We start from the raw sequence: 17,456 nt of genomic DNA, 5'->3' as shown, positions 1-17,456 counted from the left end.
TCTGCTGTTTATATCATTTTGCTGGGTTGCACATCTAAACCATTGTGGTGTAAGACTTTTTGTATTTCTTTTTAATTTACTTTTAAAATCTGTGCAACTCAAAAATTAAGTATTGGAAAATATGCATGTCATTTAAATGTAAAATTCTTCCAACATGCAATAATTATCATTTGACTTCCACCATCTGCTTTGCTGCCTCTCATTAGAAGTAAATAATGCAAAACATGTCTGCAGTTTCACTTTGGTTCTTAAGTCAATAACAGTAAAAATTGCATATAGATATTACCAGGCACAATATCTGAATTAGATACAGCACATGGTAAATTTTAAACAATATTCTGCAATTCACCAAGTTGCACTCACACTATTCTGCAACACGGAATGAGTTTTAGTAGCATGACAAGAGGATAATGTCTTAGTGTCATTGCAGATTACCTCAAGGGTAACCATGGCCGATACTTTTAATGGTTAACTGTTCTATGATAAAAGTAAACAGTAGAATATACTGCAAAAATGTAGTCATTAGAAGTTTGGAATATACTTTTATATCTTTAGGATAAATTTTATAATAGCTTTTATTAATACATACAGAGCTCATATTGGATTAATTATTAGCAGAAAACTATTGCACTTGGAACAACTAGAATCTGTTTTATGAGTGTTACTTTAGTGGCTTTGATCAATCATAATAAATTAATTGTTCTACTCATTCTTTCTCTTTAGAACCTATTCGGGCCATGTAAGAATTCAGAAGCTTTGGGTACAAAAAAGATGAAGACTTTGGTTAGATGTCTGTCTATTGCATATTTTTAGTCAGTTATTTATTTTCTGACCCGCTTAGTCCTGAACAAGGATATGGGGGTCTACAGGCACTTATTCTAGCTAGTTACTGGGCACAAGGCAGGAACAAACCCTGGACAAGGGCGTTAGTCCATTGCAGGACGTGCAAATTTACATTTTTTATAAAACAATTATACTACAGTTTTCATTTAACACAATAAACCCTTCTCAGCTCACCATGGAAGCTCAGGGAGCTGTGTCTGAGTACTTCAATGTGCAGATGTGTTTTTAAATTCTTGACAGGTGGTCTGAGTGGGTTGCCACACTTTATCATCCATCACCCTCAACACAGGGTATCCACAGGGCTGTGTTCCGAGTCCTCTGCTGTACTCCCTCTATACACCAGACTGTATAGCTGCACGAGTCTCTAATATCATTGTCAAGTTTGCTGATGACACAGTTGTGGTGGGCTTGATCTCTAACAACAGTGAGCACACTTGCCTGGATAAAGTGGAGAGACTGCCACACTGATGTCAGGACAACAGTCTCTTCTTGAATGTGGGCAAGACAAAGGACTTGATTGTGGACTTTGGGAGAAAACAGCAGAGGCACTAGCATCCCCTAACAGCTATCTGGTGGAAAGGGTAGACAGTTTCTGGCATCTTGATGTCACATCACAGAAGACTAGATCTGTTCCAAGCACACTGACACCTTGATGAAGAAGGCATGACAATGTCTTTACCAGCTCAGACGTTTTGAGGAATTTTAGATGCCATTCCAGAGACTAAAGATGTTCAATAAATCCACTATTTACTTGTGTGCCTCAGGCACAGTGGGTGCAGGTACATGCTTTGAAAAGTCGTGAGGCCCTGGAGTGTTTGAGGAAATCAGTTATTCACATTTGCACTTCGGATGCATGACTAGTTCAGCTGGTTTCCTCATTGATGCTTTGTGGATAGTAATTAATTGCACCCACAAGTTTAAAAGAAGCCTGAGCAGGATAGATGAGAGATTAAAAAACAAAAGAGAATTGAAAAGGAAAATGTGAACTGAAAGGAAATGAGAAAATAAAGAAAGGATGATTTTTTGAATCGAAGAGCAAGACAGTAAGAGAGTGGACAATCAGGCCAGCAAGCCGTTGCAATGGACAGGAAGAATGGTGGTTGGGAGCTGGCCTCATGGTAAGTGAGAGGTACGCTCTCATGGGGTGGGTTGCACCCGCTGAGCATTCTGGGAGCGGGAGCGAGCAAAGGATTCAGGAGATTGTCCTATGAATGCTTGACAGTTGTAAACACAATTGAGCTGGGCGTGTGCACTCTAGCAGTGACTGGCTGAGGTAACTGGGGCCAGTTTTAAAGGTTGAATGTGCTTGCTGGTGTCTTGGCTCCCACTAAGCATAACTGATGGGTTGGAAAAGTGGAAGAAAGGCACTGGGGCTTAGTGTGGGCTGAGAAAAGAACTCAAATTTGTTTGTTTGATTTTATCCCTGTTGTTATATTCCTGTGGATTATTGATAAAATATGTATTGACTGATTTTACTCCTAAACTGAGAACTTGTTTTTATTGAGGATTGTATTTAGTGAAAGTCTGCTGTGCAATATTTATTATTACAGTGCCTGAGTTGATGATTGTGGAATAAAAGGTACAATGCATTTTTTGCAGCTACTTTTGTTGCTTATGCGTCTTCAGTGCCCTAGCCATCCTGGGCGTGACTATTGATATCCAGATTTGAGAAGGTTATGCCAGCTGCAATTGCTGCAAGCAACCTAGACATTACACTGCCTAGTTTGGAAACATGCAAGGTTCTGCAGATTGTGGTGTAGTCAGCTGAACTTCACTATGTGGGCACTCTCTAACTTCCAGGACATCTATACCAAGCAATGTCAGATCAGGGCAAAGAAAATTAGCGGAGATACCGTTCTGTGTTGCGGTCAGTAAAATGCTATTGCTGCCTAAAGACCAGCTCAGAAAGACTGAGCAGAAGTTTCTTTCCACAGTCCATATGCATTGTAAATGAAGACAGTGCCTAGAGCTACATGATATCCTATTGTTAATTCTCCTATATTAATATATTTATTATATACATTTAAAACATTAATATAATGCTGTCATTGTACAGTACATTGTGATATTTATTGTTATTTATAGAGTTGAGTATTTCCAGTTTATTGTCTTTTTATGTTCTTCTAATGAACAGTCTTGGAGTTTAGCATTTCACTGCATATTGTACTGTGTATAACTTCTCTGCGACAAATCGAATTTGGCTTGATTTGAAATGCCAGTTGTCTGGTACAGGACTGGATTGCTGTGGGCCAATGACTCTGTCTCTCTGTTTACTTTCTTCAGCTTCTGCTGGGCTGTTTGCATGGCTGCTCAAGCTGGGTGTGATCCTGGCACCTTTGCCTTCTCTACTTTATTTACACTATTCGAATAGCTGGATAGTGTTTGGTTGTAGATGGGCATCATGAGGTTGTTTTTCTTCTTGTATATTCTATTTTTTATATATTCTAATAAAAACTTGATCATAAAAATGTATTTTGATTTTTATCCTTTATTTTGGAGTCCTTTCAAGCTTCTTTTATCTACTCCTTTTATTGTATGACAAATAAACCGATGTTTGTAAAAAACAAATGTAACTGAAAGGTTACTGAAACAACTTTGACAAGGCTACACTGCTTAAAAAACATGAATAATTGATTGTTACATTGCAGCAAAAAAATAAAGGTAAAATCACAAAGAGAACAGCAAGACAAAATTTTTGCTTTGTAATTAAAAAAAAAGACTGAAAAATGAAATAGAGGCGCTGTCTGTTTGTAGCTTGAACATTCTCACCCTGTCTGCATGAATTTTTCTCACATTTTTACAGATTTACCCAAAGATATACATGCTAGGTTAATTGCCAACTCTGCTGGTGAATGCTTTAGTATGCCCTGCGATGGACATTTCTTTCAGTTTGAAATCCTAGAGGAGGGTCATGTCAAATATGTAAGTAAAATACGCTTTTTTGAGGACTGATTTAATGGGCACACGTGGGAGGGATTTGTATGTCTATTTCTTCATTTGTCCTGAGACAGGGAGATCACAAGACGGAAGAAGACCTATGAACTCACTCCTGATTTCACTTCTGGGCCAGTCTTTTCTGGTCTCAGGTTTTAAAATCTTCCCTCAGGAACCTCAGCTTTAGAGGAAGGTGCATTTTTGACCACAATCTAAGTTTTTTCCATGTTACTATTTAGTATACCGTGTTCTTTGTTTTTCATTAAAAGAATCTAAAAACCCAGTGTCAAAATATTGAAGATATGGCTAGATTAGCACAGTGATCATATAGCAGTCATGTTGTTCTTACCTTAATGTATCCTGCTGTACTGTCTTCATCTTTCTTTTGCCAAGTAGGTGTCATATAAGTAGTGACCAGCACTTTCATCAGGCACCTACATTGTTCTGCTACTACTTAATACCTAGTGTGGTGCTTCTTGTTTATAAAACTTTCAAATATTTTACAAGTATATCAGAAAAGCTGGAAACAGATCTTCTCTGGCATGACAGGCAGCACAGAACAATATGACATAAAAACAATTAGCACATTAGAAAAATTGTGACTAGAACAAGCCATTCAGCCCAACAAGCTTGTCCATCACTTGGATTTTTGAAAATAACATCACATCAAAATTTGAAGGTCTCTAAAGTCCTACTCTCCATCACACTACTTGGTTATTTTCAATAATATTATCACTATTTTCAGTAATGAAATGTGCACAATATGTATTTTTTCTTGTGTTTAATTAACTTGTTTAACAATTATTATTATTATGGTTAAATGTGATGTTTAACAATTATTATTATTATGGTTAAATGTGACCTAGCATCTGGCTAGTTACTATAATTTTTAAATGGAATTTTAAATTGAAGATGCTGCTGTCACCGCAAACTAAGTGTCTGGTCATCTCAACTGTCTTTCAGACAAACTGCAAACTTGACAGATATCACAGTTTGAGCATAGATAATCTGAAGACTACTTTACGCCTATAACATCTGAGAATGTAAGAGGCTCTGAGTAACATAAAGTGGGGTATATGAAATATTTCAGCTGGTAACACTGTGATAACTACTGTCTAAGGAGATCTGCTACACCTTATCACAGGAGCAGCTCATCTGATGATGGAAAAGGTGAAGATTAATTTTAATGCTGCATGGGTTTCACCAAATATGATCGCATAAAGTGGAAAATGCAGGAGGGGAACTGGACATCAGTGTGAATGAGAAATGGTTAAAACACAAGCACATTACATTTACAACTAAAATTTGTAATCCTATCATTGAAATACTACTAAATTAATCCATTTTACAGTCTAGGGAGATAAGGTATGCCATCCTTGTTAATGTCTATTAACTCAACAACAGAAATGATTTAATTTGTTACCAACACTCTAATGATGATTCATTCTGTTTATAGAATGCTGGTGACTTCAGCGAGGAGATCTTTGGAAGGAACAGACTTCCATCAGCATGTTCCATTTGGGGATACAAAAATATGCACCTGCTCAATCCAAATGTCAATGCCTTTAAATGTAAATCTGTGGCACAACTGGGCAGATCTGACTACATCTTACTGTATCTAAAGCGCCTATTTTTGGCAAAAGCAGCAGTTTTCATATTATGTAAGCTAGAAGGCCTTGTGTGCGTTTGGGGAGTTGTGGTTTGTTATAATCTTTATATTTTTGCTTGAGCTTTTGTAAAGTTCTGATTTTCCCTTGAGGATAAATAAAGAATATCTATCTATCTATCTATCTAGTATCATACACATGCACATGGGAGCCAGCTAAAGGGCTCAAATAGTGACAATTCCATGACTGACCAGGGGGTCAGTCCTCTGCAGACCATGGTGATGTCACTTCCCGCCCAGATAACGTCACGTCCAGGTCCGGCACCCATGATGACATCACTTCCGGTTCCGCCTTGCAGGACGATGTCGCTTCATATCCAGTCCTTTAAAGCCACCATTTTTGCCACATGTCATCAGTTCTGTTTTGGACTTTGAACCAGACACAATTCCACAAAATCCAACCCTTTTGCAGCCAGGGCATAATATACGGGTGGTTTCCCCAAACCTTTTTATGTCTCCTGTCCATTCTTGTGACACTATCTATCTATCTATCTATCTATCTATCTATCTATCTATCTATCTATCTATCTATCTATCTATCTATCTATCTATCTATCTATCATATAGTGCCTTTCATATCTATCTATCTATCTGTCATTATAATATCAGGTTAGCGTGGATCTTTAATACTTTAAAGATGTACATTTATAAAGTTTATTATTTTTAATACAGTAGGTAACATTTTTGTGTTTACTTATTATTAGTACAAATGAATCAATAAAAACATCATAAAAAATGTATGTAGTATACCATCTATAGAACCACATTATACTTACAGGAAAACAGCAATTTTCTATTCATTTCAATACTCTTTTATTTTAGCATGCTTTGTAATATTACTGGTAATTTTAAAATGACGAGCCTTAGAAATACATTGTCATAATGTCATTTCTGTATAAGTGTATGCTATTATGAGTCCTAGAATGTCACCATAATTTAAAAATAATGATAAAATACAAATCCTTTTTCTAACAATTCAAAGGGAAGGAAAACAAAGACAAATAATGGCACAGCAAATGTTGGCTAATTCTGATATACCCAGATTCATTAGCTGTCATTAAATGCCAGTAAAATAAAAATTACTTCATCAGGATGGATAATAATGTAAACTGTATAAAAGGTAAATACCACAGTTTAATACAAAATAATTTACTTTATCATAATCACTACAAAATGGATGGATAAAAATTGTTGTTGCACTTGTTTGCACTTAAAAAGAGACAGTATTGTAGGCATACCAAAAATGAAAATGAAGAGGTAGTGACATTGTGTTAGTCAGTAGTTTACTGCATGCTGAACAGAAAATAACTTACTTAATATGAGGGCTGCTGCAAATGTACGTCGGAATTTGGACAAGGTTTTCCCCACTGACTACAAGCATAGTGATCTTTGGTAGGTTACACAAGGAATTCGGAAGGTATGTCATTATATTTTTCTGGAGGAACAGGGATTCCAGATTTTCAAGCCTGAAAGAAATGAATAAAGAATGTGAGAGAGGGGAATGCAAAAGAATAAAATAAAAATGAATGAGAAGCTGTCTTGAAACCTTTCAGTATTCTATAGGGTTGGACGATTATTTGAAGTATGCCAGCTACATTGGTTACTCTACATGAATCATGCCTATTTAACTTTTATTCTTCTCACTAGAAATATTGCTGTTTTCTTCTTACTTGTGGATGAAGTTCACTACATACAATACATGTTGTATGTGTTTAGATGTATTTCTACATAGACTGTCTGTCTTACTCTGTATTTAGTCTATTGTAGTGATTCTGCTATGACAGAACACAGCTCATTTTATTAAAATAGTAAGTGTTGATTTTTTAGGACTTAAAAGGTAGAGTATGGAGCGATTTGTAATGATCACACCCCTTCAGGCATGGCATACTCTCATAATCTTACTTTAGGGTTTGTCAGTTGCTGTCAGCACTGCAACATTAACAAAAGAATCTCACTGAGCTATAATATTACTAGCCAACCCGCGGCGTGTGCGCATAATCAGGCCGTTTTTTTAATGATTTTTAAGCACAGGGAGAAAATTAACATTTGAAAAATCGGTAATGTAATAAATCAGCAAGAAAAGCAACACCGTAACAATGCACAGAACGAACCAACACACAATCGTCTGTGACTGAATTTTGCGTTCAGTATGCACTGCCTGCTCATGTGCCCACCTCCAGCTCGGCATTTGAGTCGTTGTCGTCTTTGCACAGTCCAGATGCACCCGTGACTCACATAGACTTTTTATTGCTCTGTGCGGTTGTGGCTTCTTTTTTATATATAATCCACCAAGACACCCGACCACGTTAGTAGCGAGTTGGGGCTTCGTTGTTTGCGTGGTTTTTCATGGTGGACGCAATAGTGAATCCACGCCCCTTCCGGTGTGCTTTCCATGGTTGTCTTGTCTTAGTGAATTATATATATAGATTATTTCTTAAGTACATTATGTATTTTCCTGACTGTTAAGCACTTTCAATGTATTTGCATGTACACTTATAAAAATGTATTGTTTTTGTTTGTTTCTTGTTTTACGTTTCTATGTGTTTTTCAAAGAATGCTGCCATTCAGTGGCCACAGATGAGGTGTGATGCTGGACAGGGGTGCACACTTTTGTCGCTTGTGACATTGGCACAACTGCACTTTAATTGAAAGTGGCACACATAGCAACCAACCTTGTGTTTGAAGTTGTTATTGTTAATCTTGTTAAGGACATTCTGGCCTTGAATCTCGTTTGGTATTTCTGACTTTAATTTTTACCATTCATTTTGACATAGATGAAAGATCAGGAGCACGTCATGCATAACATGTCACTGGCTTCTTTTCTGAGCATTCACTTGCCTATTCCTGTAAGTAAACCTTCACTAATATCTGGTGTAAAAATAAATTATGTGCCCAATTCAACAATTTAACAATTATACAGTATATTGACTGTACAGTACTAGGTCTCACGTTTATGTAATAGTTTGCACTTTATTTTAAACTGTTTTGTGCTACCTCATTGTGATTTATATTCTATATTGATGCTAAAATCAGTTCATTTTTTGAGTCATATTCCTATAAAATTTACATATTTATTTACTTATGCATACATTTTTAAAACTAAGATTGCAGAGTGACCTAGAAGCTAAAAAAAACAACTTTGAATCATAACCTTCCCAGATTTTACTATATTTCATACAACCCATTGTGAACAATAGTGGGAGAAAGTGAAACAGGGAAAAAGTTGAATAAGAATGAATTTTATAATAAACAGGTAACAATACTGGGAGAACACAAAATATGTACAGTAAAAGCAACAAGCACTTATAGCCGCTGCTCCAAAACTTCTTTCTGGGTTATTCTGAAGACTGCTTCTGGGTTCAGGAATGCCCTTTGGAACTCCTGGAGTCAACTTCCTTTGTTACAGCCCACCAGTTTTGTATTGACGTTTAAACTGAGACACATGCACAGTGACAAAACGCTTGTTCATAATGCTGACAGATCACCTAACATGCATAAATGGGCCTGGGGCTAGAACTGAAAATTCTGGAACAGTGCGGCAGCATCACTAACTATTGTGCCACCATGCTTCCCACATTATCTTTTGAAGAGCCCATATTTTTTTTCTCCCAGCACAGTGCCAAACCCCTTAGACGTTCATGTGCATGGCTATCAGATTATTTTGAAGATGCTCATATTAGAGAACTCCAGAGTGGCACATCAGTTAGGAGTTTCTACTTCTACTTTTAGTCAACTCTCTCATTCCAGAAATGTACAGTTTTGGTGAATTAACCTTGAGTGAGTATGTATGTGAATGTGCTCTGCAAGGGATTAATGCCATCCAGGGTTAAACTTTTACTAGTTAGGTCGGCTCCAGTTCTCTGTAATGAATGGGGTGGGAGTTCAGAAAATAAATGTATCGATAGACGTTGCATTCTGTACTGGCTGATTGCAATGCCTGATGGACAAAATGTCAGAAAATATTAAAGACAAGAGTATTTACTTTCTTGAAATGGGCAAATTGACTGATATGTTTACACAAATAAAGAGTATTTTGTGTATGTAGTTCTTTCGTAGCATGTCCCATGAACTGTGAGATAGCTGTTTACAATCAACCTTCCTAAAAAGTATTATTATAAAAATGACATAAGGAGTTTTTTATTTTTTCTGCTGCTTATATGCACTCTTCCTTTCAATTATTTGTGCATTTCCTTCTCATTTTAACAGAAAATGAGTAGTAGCAGCATTATCATAGGGCGCTCTCACACTGGTATTGTCTCCAATTTACCCAACAAAAAGAAAATTCACAGAAACTCAAGTAGAACATGCAAACTCCTCACAGTAAGTGACCAGCATTAGCATTAAACCCATGTCTCCTGGAGTTGTGAGGCAGCATCCCTAAACCTTGAGCCCAATTTCTGTATCATAAATTGTATTTATGTGATCTATTGAAGCGGGAATCTTAAGGAACATAAAAATATGTATACCGTATATACTCGCGTTTAAGTTCTCCTGCAGATAAGTCAGGGCTTGGTTTTACCGTATAATTTCATTTTCTCATTATTTTATAATGTTGGTCATTTAAGTCGAATGCGGAAAACTCATGCTATTGATCTAAGAGATTATGATATGTCAACACCCACCTGAGAGAGTAACCGCAGAGCACACTGCCTTTTTTTCTATGTATGTTGCCTACGTGACCACACGGTAACACCCAAACTATTCTGAAGCGACGTTTGCACTGTTTTGTGTTTTTTGTATCTCACACCCTCATATTCCTTTATCGTAAGAGCATCCCTTATCTACAGTGGAGCGTTCGATCAGAAGAAAATATGATGTTGGTTTTAAATTAAAAGTCGTTAAAGTGGTGAACGAAATTGGTAACTGCTCTGCTGCAACAAAATTCGATGTATCTGAGAAACTAATGTGAGATTGGAGGAGGCAAGAAGATGTTAAAAAATTGTGTCTTATTTTTGAACGGGTGTATAAGTTGGGTCTGATTTTATGATCGATTTTTAGGTATTCAAGACCCGACTTATACGCGAGTATATACAGTACATCTATCTATATCAGTTTGAATACTAAGGTAGTAAAAAAAAACAAAAAACTATTCAAATGATGATATTGATAATAACAATAATTAGAAAGAAAATCAGATCTCTTTTCCTCAAAGAAAGGTGGTTCATGCACTTCTGCTCAGTCTGGCATGGGTACCACCACTTCTTTTGTGCTCTAATGGCGTGTATCACTGTCTTTTGTGCTCAAATCGTATGACTTGCATTGCCAATGAAAATGATCAGTCAGCTGTGCAATGCTCTACACTGTCAGCAGATGTTGCAGCAGTTCTTTTCCTGTCAGCCATTTCACATTGCCACATCACCACTTGTGTGTGAAGGACCTAAAGTCCAATTATGTGGTAGAGGCAGCCTGCACCTATGATTCTTTGATTTTGCAGGACTTGCATTTGGGAGGAAAACAATCAGGCAGCCTGTGCAATGCACTTTACTTACAGCAGATGTTACCATGGCTCTTCACCTGTCAGCAATGCCACATGCTTGTGCTGCTGTTGTTTTCCTGTCAGGCGTGGTGCATGGCTGTGCCACCACTTGCCATGTGAAGAACCCAAAGTCCAGTTACATGGTGGAGGTAGCCCACACCTGCAATTTGTCATAACCTCTCAAGGACGAAGATCAAGGTTCAAGGCCCAGTGATTTGCAAATTTACAGCATGTGTGACAGATGGACACCCATTAGCATTTTATATATATAGTGTGGCAGATGCCCCGACAGTGGAACCCCACGGGAGACAATATTTCCAGGACATTTCCTCCCCTGGACCAGCAGAGGGCAGCCCCCTTGGCTTTCAATGGGGCCACGGGTTATGAACATGGAATCTTCCAGGGCCTATTTGACAGCACTTCTGCCACACCAGGAAGATCTATGAGAAGAAGCTCGTTGGGCACCTGGACTCCTTCCAGATGCCCTATAAAAGCAGCCCGTCACTACCACTCAACAGCCTGAGTCAGGAGGAAGAAGACTAAGCTCTGGAGGAGGAGTGTAGACAGAAGGACTGGCAGCAAAAAGACTGTGGCATGGACTAGTGCTGGACTGTGTTTATAAAAATAAATAGTGTGCTGTGTAGCAAAGTCATGTCCTGCCTGTCTGTGTCGGGGATAGGGCAGCTGTACGTGCCCTGAGTTTTACAATAGATAATAATAATCTTTGTATTAATAAATTTACCAAGTAATGCCAATGTGTGTACTTTCAAAAGCTAAATGAACTGCCAGTCTACAAGTCTCTATCCCTCTCTAGCATTTTAGTGGTCATTTTCTGGGCACCCTCAGGTTGGCCGGTAGCTCCCTCCCTACATTTTGGATTTATTAAATCAGGTTTTAAAGCTGGATGCCCTTCCTGCTACTAACTTCTTTATTTTCCTTTTATTCAAAAATGAAAAACTACATATTAAATATTAGGCTTAACTTTAGTAATAACTCAAACATAAAAAATGTAATTCATACAAATAACTTTATGCTCTCTCCATACTTAACATTATCCATATGAAGATAATAATTATCATTTTCATAACCTGGAGTTTTACTGATTGATACCAATGACTCACATATTATTACAAAAGCATGAGAGGGAGATGTGTTTCAGTCAGGGGATGTGCTGACAGGGAAATGGTGTGCACATTGCCCCCTGCCTAGACACACCAGCATTTTCCTCCAGCAGTCACTCAAATGATAAAAAGGAGAGTAGGCGGATGAGCAGGTGGAATGTTCCTCTCTAATTTGTGGTCACCTGTCAATATCCTGTGGAAGCTCTTTTAGTTTATTGCTGCTGATATCCAGCCACTGCAGACTTGACATGCGAAGAACACAGATGGGTATGCTGCTGAATCTGTTCCCAGCTAGGTCAAGGTACAGAAGTTTTTTCAGATTGCTGAGCTGAAAAATCATTAGAAGACATTGTTAAAGAAAGCATTGGGACACATGTCCAAAGAAACAAAAATACAGCTTAACAAGCACAGGCAGTGCCCATGAAACACAGGAAGGAATTAAAAAAATAACACTGCTTTGAAAATGTTCTTGGTCATAACCTTTCTTTTCAACATAATTCAACATCTTAAGTAATGGACCAAATTTTCCCATTTAGCTTCATTAAACAGAAAACATAATCATGACATGACTGTTCATTTCAAAGGCACCAGGATATATTGGTGCTCCATAAACAGGAAAGAGATTCATTACAGATTCATGGTGCACACCTCAAATTCTAAATATAAATGTTGTTTCTCCAAAATATCTGCATTTTGACCTATCTTGTTCTTTTGCTTTTTACTATTTGCCTTTTGGTATATTATCTTTATACTATTTCACAACGTCTAAGCAAGCTTCAGTTGTTTTTTTTCTTAACCCACATAGTTTTAAACAACTCCATGTTTAGCTTTTTCATACTTACTGAATTCCTTTGTGATCGCTTGAACCTTGCTTCGTATCTTAAGAGTATGACTTCAAGAAAAACTGAAGATCCAAAATAAAGTGCAGTGAACTCTTAACCTGAATAAAGCACATCACCTGCATGGTGAGGGATGTCAGTTACAGCACTACAACGATGTGGTGTAATTTCCCTGTGGGTGATCCGGCTCACAGAATTCTCATTGTTGAGGACCCGAGCGGCTGGACCAGGCCAAGGGGACACCCGCATAACATCTGGCTGTGGCAGGTAGATGGTCATTTCCAGAGGGTGGAACTGGACCGCGTGTCTACGTGAGGGGTTGCCAACAAGGGTCCTAAGCTGTTTCATCGTGTGGTGGGTGCGGCAATGCGATGTACCCGTACATACTCCCCAACCTCACCTGTCCTGAAAAAGTAGTCGGTATTGGCAATTCACTAAGTCTATCACCTGTATAGTCACATGTTGCTGTCCTCAAACCATGAGTTCCAGACACACTTAACTAATCAGTTATCACACATTCACATGATTGGAGGAGTCTGTCAATTTAGATTTTTAGACAACTATCTAGCACTGTCTTAAAACCTTTGTTGTGGCCCCTTGAGCTTTAGCCTTGTGCTCTGTATTTTTAGATTTTTGGATATTTCTCCTTTATATTGTTTTTGTTTTGTATTAGCATCTAGGGTCCTAGAAGACCTGAATATTCCTGGACAATGACTTAACCTCTTGTATGGTACTTTCATCTGCTTTTTCTTTGATCTTCTCGCTCCTGAACGCTGCTCTCAGTTCTGGCACTGTTCTGATCATTAATCTGAACTCACTCATAACATGAGTAAAACAGAGCCAATGCTTCTTTAAAAAATATCCTTGAGATTGTAGCTACAAAGATAACAGCATTGAATGAAAGCTTATGCTTCAGGAAACACTAGCTAACACAAATGATGCAGATATGTTGATTACTTGGAGTGTGTTGTCTCAGTGTAGAGAACCTCTCATAGGTGAGTGTTATGGAAACAAACAGGGGAAGTGTCATGGGTTAGGTTATTTACATATTTTCTAGTGTGTGTGTGTGTCTAAGGGTACATTCTTACACTCATTTAGGGGGGTTTGTAAAGCACTAAATTAAATTTTTAGGTCAGAATTTTGAATCTTTGCTTACTTTTTGTGTTGTGAGTTACTTTTCGGTTGTTGTTATTAAGGATGCCACTATTTGTTTCTCCCTATTCTCACTGTTTGTTACGTCAGTAACCATTTTCAGGACCTCCAAGTTTGAGGATACAAAACCCTTTTATTTGAAAGTATTTATTCTCTAAAACGAATTACTATTTTGGGGCTGACCCTATTGCTTGCTATTTTTTTTTTTGCATCGATTTTTATCCCACTAGCATAACAGGAAAATTATTAAGGTGACACCAACATTAACTTGTGCTCCATTTCCTGTCCTAGAATAGAGGAAGACAAAAAGGAAAAGCTATGATGTTACACCTGGGAAATTGAATATAGCATCGCCACTTCCACCTGCATCACTATTTAAAAAAGTTCCTGACTGGAAGTCAGCATTCATTTGAGGACCAGCTACCAACAAGGTCGGACTTCTAGACCAGGCATGTCAAACACGCGACCCCCGGGCCACATGCGGCCCACAACAGAAATCTGTGCGGTCAGCATGACAGATCCTAGTTAGCACTGAACTTGTACAAAATGATTACTATCGTTTGTGATTGAATCATTCTGCATCTTCGGCGTTACTTATTGCCTTTTCTTACTTCTGCCTTATGACAAAAGCGCATTTTCCCATGGCATTATGGTACCGGAAACATCATCTGCTAGTATAGCCATGAGCCTTGACCAAAGTTAATGAGCTGCAACGTCACAACTGAAATGCTAGGCTGCAGCAGCGGGTAACAGGGATGGCCTTAGGCCTGTGCAAACTGTGCACCTGCACAGGGCCGCCACGCCAATATATATTGAATATAAAACAGAAAGAGAAAATAACGACATAGCTGATGGCAATGTAGCCGAAAAACATTGTGTTTCTTGTTAATTAGTACTCTGTATTTACTAATGTCGCTAGAGTCCGAGCAGTAAGCTATACTGTAGTATTATAACATTCTGCTGTAATGAGAATATCATGGGCCGCCACTTAGTTTTCAAGTTAGGGACACACACGTATAGAAGAGTGTCATTAGCATGAGGCGGCTATGCAGTGTCCGCAACGGACGTGGCCATCCGCTGTGCATAAGATACCATATTGACATCGGAGGGGCGAAGGGGCCACTGATTCTTTTTCTGCCCAGGACCGCCACGAGCCCAGAGCCGCCCCTACTAGGCTACACTACTGGCTGGGCTGCTGAGACTGGCCACTGGACAGAACTTACCATCACGTGTAGTAATAGCCCGCATATTTTCACATTTTTTTGCTCTAGTTTTATGTAATTTTGTGCTAGTATTGTAACGAACAGTTAGTGCAAACTACAGCTGAAGATCTGAAGTGGACGCGAGAAGTTGGTGAGTTGGTTATTAACATATTTTTGTGATTTTGAGTTTGTAAAATTAGTGTAGGTCAGGTGGCTTTTTGCATATCGGCTTATTTTATAATATAAACTTTGAAGTAAACTTAGTAAAATAAAATCTGATTTTTGAAGGATTTGTTTTCCAACTTGAATTACTGAGCAATGAATTCAGTGAGCATTTTCGTCATTTCAGTTCACACGAACAGGACTTTGCGTTGTTCTCTTACAACGTTGAGAATGCACCTGAGAATATCCAAATTGATTGAACTGCAGTCAGATTCTGTTCTGATGGCAAAATACAACAAAGTTGGTGTGCCAGGCTTGTTTGCTTACCTGCCACCCTCACCCTGTGCAGATCCGTAAGTTGGCATCGAGAGTACTGTCTATGTTCGGAAACACTTACCTTTGTGAGAAATTGTTTTCATTAATGAAAGCTACCAAAACCACATATCGCTCAAGACTTACTGTCAAGCACTTTTCACCCCTCATAAAAGTTGCAGCTGTACAAGATTTCAAGCCTGATATTGACAAACTGGTTACTAACAAGAGATGCCAAGTGTCAGGACAAAAGAAATAGATCTCACACTGTAAGACTCCTATATAAGCAATGAATATAATATCCTCTTTAATAAAACCCGCGTCCAGGTGTCCGTGTGTGTGTTTCTTCTGGTGAAGTGCGCATGTGCGGGCCGCGCCGCACATCGCACCATGCCCCGTCCCACATCGCACCATGCCCCGCCCATGCGCTTGGCACCATGGACGCAAACACACTGGAAGCTGGGCACACAGTAAATGGCCTTGCCACGGCCGCGCATAATAAGAAATAAAGGACACCATTGCTGGGGAGAGTGCTGATTGGGTAGTCGCGGCCGCACACATAAAATCCGTTGCTGGGGAGACGCGACATACAATAATCAGCTGCACGCCCCCACAGATTAAAATACTTGCTGGGGAACTGCACAGTACTTGCTGGAGAGACACCACAGGCACAATTATAAGCAGCACGCCACACATTACATCAGTTGCTGGGGACACTCTGCTGATTGCTCACGGTTGTGACAGAAAATTAAAGTCATATTACGGACATCAAAGCCAGTATTACTGTCAGAGAAAATTGCAGGCATTTTAAGGAAATACAAACCAGCATTACTGCGAGAGAAAATTAATGACACACAATACAGTGATGAATATTACAGCCAGATACAAGCCAGTATTACTGTAAGAGAAAATATTACGGACATATCTACTAACAACATGCCACCCAAAAAAAATAACACGTCAAGTAGGACAAAAGACACAGACAATCAAATCCTGTATAAGCAACATCTCCTGGAAGAACGGTCAGCTCAACAAGTAAACATCAACAAAAGAAAGGCTGAGAGACAAAAAAAAAAATACGAGAAAATAGATCGATTGAAGAAAAAGAAAATGACCGTCAGAAAAACACTAAAAGAGAGAGACTCAGAAGAGCAAACCTTAGAAAAAGTTGGCATTTACTTGCCAGACCCAGTATTCAGCCACGGTCAGTTATATGTTGCATTATCAAGAGTAAGAAGTTTTCCAGATGTTGTCAAGGTTGTAGAGATTCCTGAACAAGGCAAACTGTTGCCAAACTCAGAATATTTACAAGAAATGTTGTCTATAATTAAATTGTATAAAAAACATTTCATGAGGTAAAAAAATAGAAAATTTTTCCTAAATATCTTCTTCAGATATTGTGTCTTACAGATTGTTACAAAGTTTTACACTAAGGCAATATTAATTATACTTACTGTATTGTCATATACATATCTATTTTATTTTTATTATTATTTTACTTTAGGCTTCTTGCAAAAATATTTTTGACAAAAAAAATGAAGACAAGAAACAGAATGAGGTCAAGGTCCCTTGCCATTTAATATAGACTGTTCCTACTAATGTTTATTCACTACTGTTCTAGTGCCCGTTATTGTAACAGGCTTAATGTCTAGTAATAATATAAGGACCTAGCTAAGAGGCTAAGACTCTAATTATACGCTGTTGTACGGAGAGTGTATGGAAATAAATTGCTTTTCTTTAAACTTTAAA

General features: G+C 38.2%; 1 protein-coding gene across 1 annotated transcript in view; it reads right to left on the bottom strand.

Moving 5' to 3' along the window:
- Positions 1 to 17,456, bottom strand: part of lrrc2 (leucine rich repeat containing 2) — a 130,928-nt gene that overhangs the window by 30,256 nt on the left and 83,216 nt on the right. The window contains exons 6-7 of the mRNA XM_039759434.1: positions 12,223 to 12,368; positions 6,757 to 6,909 (exon numbers count right to left, since the gene is read on the bottom strand). Coding sequence (XP_039615368.1) covers positions 6,757 to 6,909; positions 12,223 to 12,368 — 299 coding nt within the window. The remainder of the gene's footprint in view (positions 1 to 6,756; positions 6,910 to 12,222; positions 12,369 to 17,456) is intronic.

Source organism: Polypterus senegalus, chromosome 7, assembly GCF_016835505.1.
Source record: "Polypterus senegalus isolate Bchr_013 chromosome 7, ASM1683550v1, whole genome shotgun sequence".
NCBI classification, from domain to species: domain Eukaryota; kingdom Metazoa; phylum Chordata; class Cladistia; order Polypteriformes; family Polypteridae; genus Polypterus; species Polypterus senegalus.
Note: the sequence above shows the minus strand (reverse complement) of the source record. Positions and strands in the feature narration are given on the sequence as shown.